Here is a 13,639-nt window from a genome sequence, read left to right on the forward strand (position 1 = left end):
GAATAAACCATCCCTGTGTTATCAGTGCTGTTTTCAGCACAAATCCAGAACATAGCCCCATACCAGCTACTGTGAAGAAAATCAGCTCTATCCCAGCCAAAACCAGCACACATAGTTTCTTCTGATTGGTACGTGTTTGTCAGAGGTCCACGTTAGAGATGTTGAGTTTTAGTCAGTTGATTTCATTCTTTCAAATAACTGCTGAGCCTATTTTTGTGGTCTAAGGTTTGTAGGTAGCTGAAATGTCATGGTTTTCTAGTCATAACTCACTGTTACTCTCTGTTTCTTCCGCCTGTCTTTTGTTCTCTCCAATAAACTCAGGTAAAAGTGTTCTACTTTTTAAAACAAATACATAGAGTACAGAATCACAGTACCCATCAGACTTAAAAGGTGAACTCCACAACACGATCATAAAACTACTGATTCTGTGAGACATTTTAGCATGCTGATTTTTGTGCACGGTATTATTATGAACTCTTCTACTTGTATTGTTAAGTTTATACTATTAAGATACATGGCCTAAATCACTGTAAATATGCTGACCTAGCAGAGGCTTCTGCATCCACTTCAGATAAGTCTAGCTTATAAATAGAAATTTCAGTGGTCGATGCAGTTGATACCAGTGCATTTGTGAGGTGTCTGGATAATTGAGAAAACTGATACCAAGGTGACCTGTTTTCTTACCAAACACAACCTTTTGTATTGCAAAAACCCTGATATTTCAAAAGGTCATTTCTCTTTATCAAACCAGAATGTGTAATCTTTACAGAAAGTTAGAATGGTAAATTGGGAGCCCCTAAAACAGAGTTCAGTTGTCTGGCCTGGGCTGTAGGTGGAAAGAACAAGTGTCTGTTTGCTGTTTGCATTTTGAGTCAATACGCATGGCCCCTGCCCAGAGGGCGCGTGGGAGAGATGGAACTTAGTGTCCTTTGAGGTTCTTCCAGTCCTGTTAAACACTAGTGGATTAATGGGTAGTTTGTGTATTGCTTATTATCTTTTTTAGATGATATAACGTGAGCATGTCAAAAGGTGTGGAGATAAAAATTCATCTCTTTACTTCAGTGTGTGAAAGCTACCTGTCTAATCTAAGCCTTCTCTGTAGCTGATAGAGAAAAAATGGCACTTACGGAATCATCTGATCTTAAAACAAAGCACTGTCTGGATTTGGCAATTTCTTTTCTTTTTAGAGAAAGCAAGATGACCTGTTTAAAGTAACCACCTCACTTTTTGGATGGCTAAAGTTAGGTGAAATGCATTTTGGTCCTCACCTTCAAAATGACAGTATGGCAGAGCCATGGGGTGGTTTTTTATTGTTGTTTTTCAGGGGGGGGCTTGTTGTGGTTTTTTTTCCCCTCCTAACACAAACTGCTTCCCCTTTCTTCCCTACCTCTTAGATTGATTGTTCAGGAAACATCACACTGGATAATGTTGTACGGAAAGATGGCACTGCAGAGCAGAATCAGCCAAAACCCCCTTCAAACAGAACTGTGCAGTCACCAAATTCATCGGTACCATCACCAGGCCTCTCAGGTAATTGGAAAGTGGTGCAATTTTCTGTTAAAGTGGTGTAATGGAAAAATCTAATGTGGCACTGTTAACACTGATATCAGAATTAGTTACTTCTATTTTATATCAAAGATGAGAAATGTGAAAATGAAGGCTATGTGAGCGTGAATTCCCAGTAAGCACTCGTGCAACATTCGTACACTCACACGGCCTTCACGTGCATGGGCAGATAAGCTGAGATAAATGGATAAAGCATTCACAGACAGCCCACTCTGGTTTCTCAGGACCAATGCTCAGCAAAAATGTCCTTCACAAGTCTTTTGGTTGTCTGGTCCCCAGACCTTTGGTCTCTCTTGTATCTGGCCCCTAGACTTCTTCCTACTTGGCAGCTCGTCTGGCTTAAAGTTCCTAGCAGATTTGCTAGAATTGAATAAGGTAAGACAAAACAAACCAGCCAGGCAAAGGTACTGACCCATCAGCCTGCTTACATGCGATGGGCCGCTTTTTAGTCCTCTTCTTCCCTCTGTTATCTGACACTTCTCATCCTCTTGTGAATTTGTATTAAATAAGATATGGGTTAAATAAATGGCACTGCAGGAGAAATTTTCCTTCGAACCTGTGTACTTCTGAGTCACATCTCAGACTTGGCACAGACCTGTATTTTGTTCTAATCCAATTCTTCTACCCTAGGAGCAGTCAGTGTGACAAACATACACCCTCCAATTCGTTCACCCAGTGCCTCCAGTGCTGGAAGCAGAGAGAGGTAAGGAGAGAGTGGGAGAGAAGAAAATGCAACTTCCACCTCCACAGAACATGCCGCAGTCTCTTCTCTCATTAATGCATATAGAAGTCAGTTTGCTTCACCTTCTCTGTTAACAGGCCAGGCCTGATGGTTATTACACCACTCTTAGCATTCTAAAAGTAGTAATTTCATTTGTAATGTATTAATAGCACATCTAAAAATGTATAACTCTGTAAATGATGGCTAGGTTGGTGTTATTAAAAGAATGCAAATTCTAAATTAGGTTTTAGATTCAGAAAAATCAGCTAAAGGAAAAAGTTGCATATTGAAAGTCCTCATGGAACTATAAATTACTTCAGATTTAAGGAACTGATGTTACAATAGGGTTATTAAGAATTTTCTGCCGTAATACAGTTAGTTAAGTTGAGCACTAGATATCTACTGAGAGTCTACACAAATGTTTTTATCCCTTAGTGATGGAATATTAATGAACAAATAGATTTAAGCAATGTTGTTTGAAGAGTGCAGATCCATTAATGTGTTCCAATAAATTAGAGCATACATCTGACATGAGATTAATTTTTCATGCAGAGAAAAATCAGATGACATTCATCGTACTTGAATTAGAAATCCAGATGCTTTTTAATACAGAATACCTTTTGCTCTATTCCATTTACATGATAAAATTCTGTGAAAGGACTCTTATGAACTGCTTAAATACTTGCCTGAAGAGTCTTTTACTTGCATTTAAAAAATTGTGATTCTGTCTGTTTCTGCTTTAGTTCTTTTTGTTAGATTTAAAATTCTTTTGTTATTAAAAAAATAATCATAAGCTGGTATTTTTGAGTGTGGTTGTCCATTCTCATCCTATTATGACGAAACACAAGGAAAAAAGACAGATCTAGTTGTAAAAATAAGGCCCCAGTTTTGGTAGAGCTGCAAGGCTGTAAGAAACTCTTCCAAGATAATGTAAATATGTGTTTTATCTGGCTTATTTGCTTGTGTAGTTTACAATGGTCAGTTCAGCTCTGGAGAAACACTGGCTTTCCCCAAAATACAGCTGCATCTCCTCCAAAGTAGGATGATGTTCTGTGGAAGTGCTTATTTGTGTATGACCTAAAAGAAACGGAGATTATTTGCAAATTTTGCAATAATGGGAAGTAAAACCATAAGTAATTCTCTAGTTCTGGAACTGTGCCGTTAAAATTTTCCCTTTTTGTAATGCCTTTTCAATAAATATGAAAGGAAATAAACTTGGATGTTGCATTCTATGAAAGTAATACTGCAGTGCTCGGGATTCAAAGAAGCGAAATGGATTAGCATCCTGAGGTCTCGGAAAGCATCAGTACACAAAAGGCATCCAGTTCTGACTCTTTAATTTCCTTTTTTTCCCGCCTCTCTCTGTCATTTACAGTTCTGGCTCCTCCAGCAGGCCACCAGGAGCTGATTCTACACACAAAGTCCCGGTTGTTATGTTGGAGCCGATCAGAATTAAACAGGAGTCAAATGCACCAAATGAGAACTTTGATTTCCCAGTTGTTATAGTGAAGCAAGAAACGGATGAGGAATCCCGGCCTCGGAATGTAATATTAAGTTATAGACATCTCCTTTCTCTTTGGTGGAGGGTATTTTGCATTTAAGGGGAATAAAATAATTTACTAATATTCTGTTGGGGACTTTTTCAGGGGAAAACTAAAAAGCTAAATAAAAGGAAGAGGTGAAATTCAAAATCAAACTAGCTCTACTGCCAATTCAATTTAATTAACTGGTGTGATCAGGCTGCTTTTATCCATTGAAAACCTGGGAAAGCAGGAAATAGCTTGCAAACAGCAAAGTTTTATGTGGTGCTAGGAAGCGTTTCTAATCGTAGTGCAGTAATAAATAAGGTGGCTAGACTTGGGGCATCAAAGATTAGTTGGTTTGGGGTTTTTTTTTCCTTTAGAGGAGCAGTGAGCAGTAAATAGCCTTTCATAGTTGATTTCTTGTGTTTAGTTGCCTGATGCTATAGGACGATAGTAATTTTTGCATGTGTGTTACAAGTCATATGGCTGCCTGCATATAAATTCGTTACTCTGATCAGTTTACTTGTTGTTAGGGTCGTGTAAATTCACATCAATATTATAATCTGGCTTCCTTTGTTTCTTCTTACAGGCCACCTTTTCAAGAAGCATACTTACTTCATTGCTGTTAGATAGCAATCATAATTCCACTTCTGATGAAACGGTCTTAAGAACAGATGCACCAGACAGCACAGATGATCAACCAGGGATACTGCAAGAGAACACATCCAGTGGGAAGACAGGATGGATAGCCCCCCCCCACATGGGGGAGGGCAGAAAAGAGGATGATCCCAATGAAGATTGGTGTGCAGTATGTCAAAATGGAGGGGAGCTCCTCTGCTGTGAGAAGTGTCCCAAAGTATTCCATCTTTCTTGTCATGTCCCTACATTGATGAGCTTTCCAAGGTAATTATGACCCCTTCATTTCCATCTAAACTTGCGTTAAAGGACATAAGCTTTGTACTGTGAAACCCAGTACAAGAAGTTTTAGCCTTAAAGGAAGCACTGTCTTCTTTGAAGTCTTGAATGCAGAAGTTTTACTAAATAGTAAAAATTGTAACTTGCCTTGAAACTCCAGTTTAACTTTATAGATTACAATAATAAAACTCTTCACTTACTTGGCAATTAAGAAAATCACTTACATGTAGGGCATCTGTTATTAACATTTGGCCACAGAATTACCAGTCTGTCATATAATGTTTTAAGGATGACATAGAAGACTTACATTTCTTTGATAATACTAATAAAAAACTTAAAGAAAGATCTAAGCAAATATAGTATTAAATATATTGTTTACTACAGTGCTAAACATGGCTATACTCCAAGCATGGGATGTAGCAACTGACATCTAGTAACAGCTCGTTCAATGTTGAAACAGGCAGTAGGCTTTCGTGATTGGCCGTTACAAAACAACTACTCAGCTTCTTGAGTTTCAAAATACAGTCATAAGTAGGTTGTTGCCATAAGCATTGCTGGCATTTGCTTCTGGAATTAGTATCTTTGATTAAAATAAATGGCATTTTGCAGTGTTCCAACTTGGAAATGTGATGCAGTAAGCTTATTAGAATTAAAGGATAAAAACATCTGTCATAACATGTTCATCATTTAATGCTTTTATAAATATTACATTTTATTATTAAATATCAACATAGTTTGCTGGTGTAAAACATTTGGGTAGCGACTTAGTTTAGTACATTGATCATCTGTGTGCTATGAACAAGCACACTTCTACAAGCATGTCTGCTCTTTTAAATGTCAATAGAAATGGCACCTAAAGATTTTTTTTTACCTTTTGAAACTTAAAATTACAGTTTGTTTCGATTTTTTAAATAAAATGATGCTATGTTACAGCTTTGTGCCATAAGCAAAACCCAGTAAAGTTACAGTAAGTACTTAAACTAATAAACATTTGTGCCTTTCTGACAAGAAAAAAAAAATCTTTAAGCAGGTAGATAACTAGGTATTTACAAGGCATTGTTTCTATTAAAATTAAAGCTTTGAGAATAAGTCTTTAAAATTTCTTTTTTTTATTGGATCATTCTGTGGAAACTGAGATGATGATGTCCAGGGGCAAGGGAGCCAAAACCAACTTTTCTGGCAAGTGTGCAGATCTGTAAAAGTGCATATTAATCCAAGTGCACTTTGTTCCTGGACTTCAGAACCACAGTTAGCTTAATTTTCCTCCTGGCTTCAGATGTGTCAGGTTTTTGTTCTCATCTTTGTGGATTTTTATTTTTCTTTTTGCAGCTGTAACAGTCTGCTTAACAAATTTTGGCCTCTTAGCGTGAGTTCCTTCAAACACAGAAAATAATTCCTTTATTAATATGTCAGCAGTGTCAGTCTACTTGTTTCATGATTGCTTTTTGTCCTTGCTTCAGGTGGATAGAACAACTTTCCCCATAGATTCACAAGGTCACTGCGTCTTTTTTCCTTCACTCCAACCCACCACACTCTTCCTGATTCTTGGGTATTTAAATGCATCATTCCTCCATCTTTCATGTGTTTCCTGTTTTCTTGTATCATAAGATCTTTAGATCACGGCCTGCATCTATTTTTGTTTATCTACCTCATCATTTCTCTGATGCTAGTCCAGGCACAGAAGTGACACTGTCATATGAATAACTCTGTCAAGTTAGAACAGTAGAAGGTAAAAGTCTCTTTGAAGGAAGATGCCCATTATTCACTACTTTATGCGACAACTAGCAGATGGTGGAAATCTTTGGATTACTCTGAATAAAAACCAGTAAGATTTATTTTTTTAACTTGGAAAGTCTTCTGCCTTACTATCAAAATGAATTAAAAGGTGCTGCAGAAACTATTTCCCATTTACAAAGATCTTACTATTGTAACATACCTCCGAGTAAATACAGGCGGTTAGATCTTGTAACTGGTTATTGCTGAATCCTGTCTGCTATGTAAGAAGTACAATTCAGCCCTCTTGTGGTTATCTGCAAGCATGCAAGTTTCTTCGTTTGTGGAGAACTATATTAAAAACATAGACTATTCATAGGCTTTTCAAAACTTTGAGGTTCACAAATTGTATTACAGAATCAGTGAACATAGCTTGCAGAACTAATTTTGTCGTAATCTTATGCTGTGGTTTAACTCTGTAGGGTTTTCCTAGACTAACTGATGAAATCGGGAACATCTGAAAGTTCAAGGGAGTGAAGAATTTCCAGTTTTCCAAAAAGCCTTGTCTAGGCTAATCTATGTAGAGTAGTAATATGTTGTAGATCAACAATCAAGATCTTCTTGTAGAGAGAATATATAGTTCTCACCATATAACACCAACACATTTCCTTCTGTTCAGCCTATATGGTTCCTTGAGTCTCTCTGTAGTTAGGAAACAGAACTCTTAATGGTGCTTCAGTTGAATCCTGTGAGCTGAAGTGAAAAATTTCAGTACTAACAAAGGTAGGCACCATTTGTCTATTACGACAAACCATTTTTCTGTTATGACACCATAAATGACACCAGTGCCATTAAAAAGGAAACAAAGTTCTAATAAAGCCTTTTTACCAGCAGTCTCTGCCTTTTGTGGTGTTTAAAAAGCCACCACCAACAAAGCAACACACTATGCAGGAAAAAATACCCCACAAATGAGGAACTTATCCAGAAATATGTGGAAAGCCTTTTGTTGAGAGCGTGCTACATCACTGAAGTCAATGTGTCTGTCTGTCTTCTTTAGTGGTGAGTGGATTTGTACATTCTGTCGGGATTTGTCCAAGCCAGAAGTTGAATATGACTGTGATAAACCCGCTCACAGCTCTGAAAAAAGAAAATCGGAAGACACTGTGGGTTTGGCGCCAATAGACCGTAGGGTAAGGACAAAATGACTACAGTTCTTGTGCTGCTGCTTGTATTCTGAAGTATATGCATCTTTTAAAAAGTGATAGTAAAAAGGTGAATTAACTTTTAAAATAAGCTCTGAGGACATAGCAGCCTTCATGTAAACATGCCGAACAACACATTCTGAATGTCTGAGAAGTGGTTGTGATCAGGTGCTCGGAACTGGCACCTGTGTTCTAGGAACCACGAAGTGCTGTTTCTAACAGAGCTCTCATACACAGTGACCTGGCACTGAGAATTTTTTTCTTTCTACTTTCCAAATTTGGCATAGATGGGCATTACCGACTAACGGTTTTAGTCATCAAAGCACTTTGTCAACATCCTTTTAAAAAAATTAAGGTGGTTCTTTCACAGTGCAGTTATACAGAGATGCCGTACTAATCCTGCAGAGATTAATGCAAGTCTCTGGGAATAACTGCTATCCTTTTGCAGGTTTGAATGTTCTGGTAGAAAAGCTACAAAGCAAGCAGTGGGTCTCCAACTTTTGTTTTCCCTTAAACGTCAGAGTTAAAAGAAAAAAAAAGTGCCTTTGAGCCAACAGTTGAACTGCTTGACAGAATCTTTTGGATTCTTGGGGTTTGTTTTTTTCTACCTTTTTTTGATTTTTCATATTTCTTTGTAGTTGTTTTATCATTATTTAAAACTTCTTTTAAAGCATTTTTGAGCTGTGCTGGAAACTTTCAGCAGTGTTTAATTTGGTTTCAGTTGGCAACTTGTGTAAATACACTGAAATTAGTATTTTATTCGGGGTCTTAGTCTACCTGTAGAACCATTATTTATATGTGCTGCTATCTAAAAGGAAAAAAGCTTGCTCTGTTTGTATTTTGCTTTAATTGTAAGTTGTAAAAAATCTATGTTATATGTCCTGTAAGTACTCTGATAAAGGATCAGCAAGCATAAAATCACACAAAACTATTTTTAGAATCTCTTTCAAGGCTCAAGATCCAGTTTAATATATTTGGATACATGAAGAAAAGATATCCCTTCCTGCTACTAACAACAAGCACTGTAGGCTTTGCAGTTACCAAGCAGTTATACCCAGATCAGGAAAAATATTACTGCTATCTCTGAGTATTTGTAAAGCACTAAGAGCCACACATGCTTTTTAATTCCCTGGAACGTCTGCTGGGCTCAGCAAATGCTGGATAACACTGTTAGTAACTGCATGAGGTTTCATAGCACGTGTTCGAGAGTTGATATATCTGTTGGAGAGAATGAATACTGTAGGGCACTAGTTATGACAGTTAATCTTACTTCCAAATACAGTTCCTGTGCTCACTTTTCTGCTTTGGCGCTGAGGGCCTACTGAGCATCTGTTTGGTATTTTCTGTAATTTGTTATTTTAGACCCAATCATGTAGGATTCTCTAATTACTTGGGTATATTTTTCTTGACACAGAAGTGTGAAAGGCTGCTGCTATACCTCTACTGTCATGAAATGAGTCTTGCTTTTCAAGATCCAGTTCCTCCCACAGTACGTACCTCACTTCTTTCCATTTTATCTTAGTGGCGTAATTGGCGTGTTTCTAATGGCATTTTTATGTCCCATCATGGTCCATTATCAGAAGTCAAGTTTCCCAGACATTGAGTGTATTAAATGTGTTTAAGTTTATTAAAACTGTCTGAAGGGGAGTTAAAAGTTGAAGCATTGGGTTGGAAGGGGATTTTCTGGTAAAATTCCCCAAGAACTGATTTTACTTGATACCTGAAAAACGGACACAAAACGTAAGTTCTAACACTGTCTGCTGATTTCACAATGCTGAGTGATATCACTAAAAAGGTGAACTGGGATATGTTTGGGTTTTTAAAAAATTACCTGATTTTGAGGATTAGAGTACTCCATAGTACTAATATGAAATTGTATTTCTTATTATTAGCTTGACATTTATTAGTTTAAGATGGTAAACGATATCTGGGTGCATTAGAAAACCAAGGATACACAGAAGAGTTACCACCGTGATCATTTGAAAAATAGCTCTTTTATGTTCTTCAAGACAAGTCAATGGGAAAAGAATTCATCAATAAGTAATGTGCTCCTATGCACACTTTTTATTCCTTTTGAATAAGAATTCTTTTCAAGAACATTCCACAGAGTTTAATAATAAGAAAGGGCACAAGAGGTTAATTGATTAATCATATCATGGTCATGCATTAGCAAATTCGGGTATTACAGGATTTCTCTTAAAATCCAAGTTAGGAAAAAAGTATAAAAATATTATCATTGGATTTCATAACTTATTTTGTAATTTCTAATTCTTTCTAAAGAAAGAATAAATCTTAATCCTACAACTACAGTTTGAGATGCCAAAATAATTGATATCTCTGAATTTTTTTTTACATATTTCATGACCAAAATTAATTTTGACCAACCATGTACAGTCCCCGTTTGAGTGGGTTGCCAAAGTTATCATATGGTGGTCTTGAGAGTGAAACTTAACAGATGGCTCATTTGACTACATCCAAAAATAATGTCCAAATTGTTTGCTCTATCATATGTAGTCAATGTAGGTGGGTTTTTTATTTGTTACTCTTTTATTTTAAAATAGGCATCGGGAGGAGTATATTTTAGCCAGCAAAACTAGCACACATCACTGTTGTTCCAGTAACTGTCTGCATATATATTAAAAGTACAATTCTTATGTCTTAGAATTTAACTTTGAAGATGAGACTAAATCTTGCCCTCTTCCTCAAGAGCTAAAGGTTTATAAAACAATATATAATGAACATGACTGCATTCAGTAAAAAATTTTATTCTCCATTTAGGTTCCTGATTACTACAAAATAATCAAAAAGCCTATGGACTTGTCAACCATCAAGAAGAGACTTGAAGTGAACAATTCATTCTACACAAAGCTGGAAGATTTTGTGGCTGATTTCAGACTGATTTTCCAGAACTGTGCTGAATTTAATGAGGTTAGAAAAGTAGATACCTTATCTGGTTTTGTAGGCTTAGTTGCTTTCAGGAAAATTAGGAAAACTGTAATGTGTAGGGGTAGAACTTACAACACAGGAATTTATTGTATTAAACTTATTTTGATGATGAGACTGACATGAAAACATACATCACATTTGAAACTGCCATGGTGTTGGATGACTGTGCAGTACAGATCCTTCCGTAGAAGGAAAGAGGATTGTAACAAATGTGCTAGCTGAATAGCAGGGACAGCAGGGAAGGAATAGGGCAATTGCTTATCACAGAGGTTAATGGTGGGCATTTGATCTAAAAATTGGTTTAATTCTCCTTGCCTCAAATCTTAAATTCAGTGGGATTTTCATTCTGGGAGGTCTGTACTCATATTTATGATTTCTAGCTGCATGTCGAGTGGTTGTTATTATCCCTCACTGCACATAAGGGAACACATGGTGGAAAAGGGATGCAGGTACTAAGTGGGCCACAAAATGAGAGAGAATTACACCAGGGAATAAAGCCTTCTGTAAGTGACCTCAGTGGGGTTCTCACCCCATCACCCTTGCTAGCTGGGAATGCTTCCTGCCATGGTGACCTCCGTTTCAGGAAACTGATCGGTTGCAGTGGCTATGGATGACTTCAGGAGTGCCTAGACTCCCATGTGGCAATCGTCATCTATCCTAGTAATATATTTTCACCGTAATTAAAAAAGGTCTGTGAGCTAGAGAAATTCTAGCATTTCAAGCAGTCATTCCAAAACACTTCTTTAACACCCTGAAGGCACACCTATATATTTCACGGCATAACCCAGCTTTTTTTTCTTTTTCAGTCAGGGTTTTTCGAATATCTTTGTATAGCTTTCAGAACCCAGGCAGTGTGACTTTTGCTGTTGGCTTCTGTGATGATCCATCAGAGAAAAAAGTAATTGGGGGTGTTGGCCAAAACATCTGCCCTCACCCTCTGTTTTGCAGGCTTCTGCTCTTTGGGACCATGTGTTCCACAGGTGCCATTCTTACTGCTGATTGATTTTTTGTAGTTTGTAAGAGTACCTAAAAGACCTAATGTGATCTAAGTATAAAGCTATTTTGTGATGCATTGATGATGTTAATTCACCCAACAGCCTGATTCGGAAGTGGCTGATGCCGGCATGAAACTTGAAGCATACTTTGAAGAACTTCTAAGGAACCTTTATCCTGAGAGAAAGTTCCCAGTACAACCCAACTGCCAGAGTGAAAAAGATAATCCAGAACTTACTGATGACTCGGATGATGACTTTGTACAGCCCCGGAAAAAACGCCTCAAAGGAGAAGACCGTCAGTTGCTTAAATGAGCCGCATGTGTTACTATGGAACACTTTTTAAAAACTAACAATATTTATCACTGTTAATTGTGAAAAGGGGAAATACCATGACTGCTTTGACTTGTAGGTTTGTGGATATTTACTAGACTTTCTACCCCTTGACTGAAACACAAATCTAACAGAGATCAAGGCATGTGGAGGGCTTCTCTGAAGTTCCAAACTTTCATCGTACTTCTGGAGCAGCGCAGAAATTGCCATTTGTGTGGGGTGACAGCTGTTTGACTTTACTTGGAGGAAGAAAAGAAGTTTGTATAGAATTGAACTTTAGAACATTACATGGGTTCAACATGTGGCTTTCTGAGTTTGAAGAAAATGTGATCTCACCAGACTTTTAATTTTACCAAAGGCATGTGGCTGGCCATAATTTGATTTCTTTGTACTGTATTTAACACAAGCCATGAAAACAGATGGTGTAATATTATTGTCCTGCAATACTGACTGGTACAATGAAAGTGTAGTTGCCCCCAAAGAAGTTATTGGTAATTTTAAAATGTAAGGGAGAGTGTATTAAAAATAACTTTAAAAAAAAAGCGAGCAGGAATTTGTTTGAGAGTTTTTAATGGAGGAAGTAAAGGACAGAATACTTTGTTTTGCACCGTTTTTCGCAGCACCAGCAAGACACACTGGTGGTATTCCTGTACTATTTTGTTTAACAGGTGTCTCAAGTTTGATGTACTTCTGTTTTAATGGAGTTGATGGCAAAGGATCGAGGGCAAAAATGTTTGCTTGCAACTATCAGTCAGTCTTTGTGTATGTTTAGAGAGGGGAAGAAAAGCATCCTTTCTGTCTACAGGCTCTTGTTGTTTTTCCATATTTCTAAATGTGTTGTTGTCAGAATACAACCAGCATCATTATTCGCTTGGAAGCATGCAAGTTTGAAGAGATGGAGAAAAAAGAAAGATATTGCTCTTCAACCCTTCATCTATCCCTCTTAAAATCACCACAAGGTGAGGACAAATTACCTTTGTTTGTTCTGTCTACTTTCCAGAAGCACTGACAACAATATAGATGATGGTTATTTCTGCCCTCAGAGACTGCAGAGTTAGTTAGAGAAGTACTTGTCTATGGTTGCTCTGGCTATTGGTTTTTTAGTCTTCATTTATGCCATCTTAAATGAAAACTGAGTTTTTGGGAGACCAGGCAGTCTTTTGGATTAACTGAGCTCTGATTGTGACAGAATTTTGCAGATGGAATTGTGAAGACATCCGAGTGCCCACAAGCCTGCTTTTGACTTGCTATGTAGCACTGACGTGGAGCTATGGATAGATCATTGAGGACACTGGATACAAGTGCTGCTTGTGCCTCCCTGCTGTGTACATATGCACTCAGTAAAAGGCCCCTTTTTTTGCCTCTCACCAGATGGGATACTACCCACCTGCCGTCGTCATAGGGTGGCACTGCACACTTAAATGTAGCGGACAATTCAAAAGAACCCTCAGCTGTGTTTGCGGCAGGCCTTTGACATAGCTTTTGAAATGCCATGATCATGTGGTGGACTTTTGAGCTGCCCAGAGTAACCAGTTATCTTCCCTTTTTTTGTTGTTGTTGTTTTGTTTTGGGGGGAGACGGACAATTCAAAAGAGCCCTCAGCTGTGTTTGCGGCAGGCCTTTGACATAGCTTTTGAAATGCCATGATCATGTGGTGGACTTTTGAGCTGCCCAGAGTAACCAGTTATCTTCCCTTTTTTTGTTGTTGTTGTTTTGTTTTGGGGGGAG

The 13,639-nt window shown here is 37.7% G+C and overlaps 1 protein-coding gene across 1 annotated transcript in view; it reads left to right on the plus strand.

Moving 5' to 3' along the window:
- TRIM24 (tripartite motif containing 24) overlaps window positions 1–13,456 on the plus strand; it is a 41,038-nt gene extending 27,582 nt beyond the window's left edge. The window contains exons 12-19 of the mRNA XM_035888962.1: window positions 1,395–1,530; window positions 2,197–2,269; window positions 3,663–3,831; window positions 4,400–4,713; window positions 7,496–7,628; window positions 9,055–9,129; window positions 10,419–10,568; window positions 11,684–13,456. Coding sequence (XP_035744855.1) covers window positions 1,395–1,530; window positions 2,197–2,269; window positions 3,663–3,831; window positions 4,400–4,713; window positions 7,496–7,628; window positions 9,055–9,129; window positions 10,419–10,568; window positions 11,684–11,893 — 1,260 coding nt within the window. The 3' untranslated portion in view covers window positions 11,894–13,456. The remainder of the gene's footprint in view (window positions 1–1,394; window positions 1,531–2,196; window positions 2,270–3,662; window positions 3,832–4,399; window positions 4,714–7,495; window positions 7,629–9,054; window positions 9,130–10,418; window positions 10,569–11,683) is intronic.
- The last annotated feature ends 183 nt before the right edge of the window (window positions 13,457–13,639 follow it).

This window comes from Egretta garzetta, unplaced genomic scaffold (assembly GCF_000687185.1).
Source record: "Egretta garzetta isolate BGI_Z169 unplaced genomic scaffold, ASM68718v1 scaffold321, whole genome shotgun sequence".
In the NCBI taxonomy this organism is placed as follows: domain Eukaryota; kingdom Metazoa; phylum Chordata; class Aves; order Pelecaniformes; family Ardeidae; genus Egretta; species Egretta garzetta.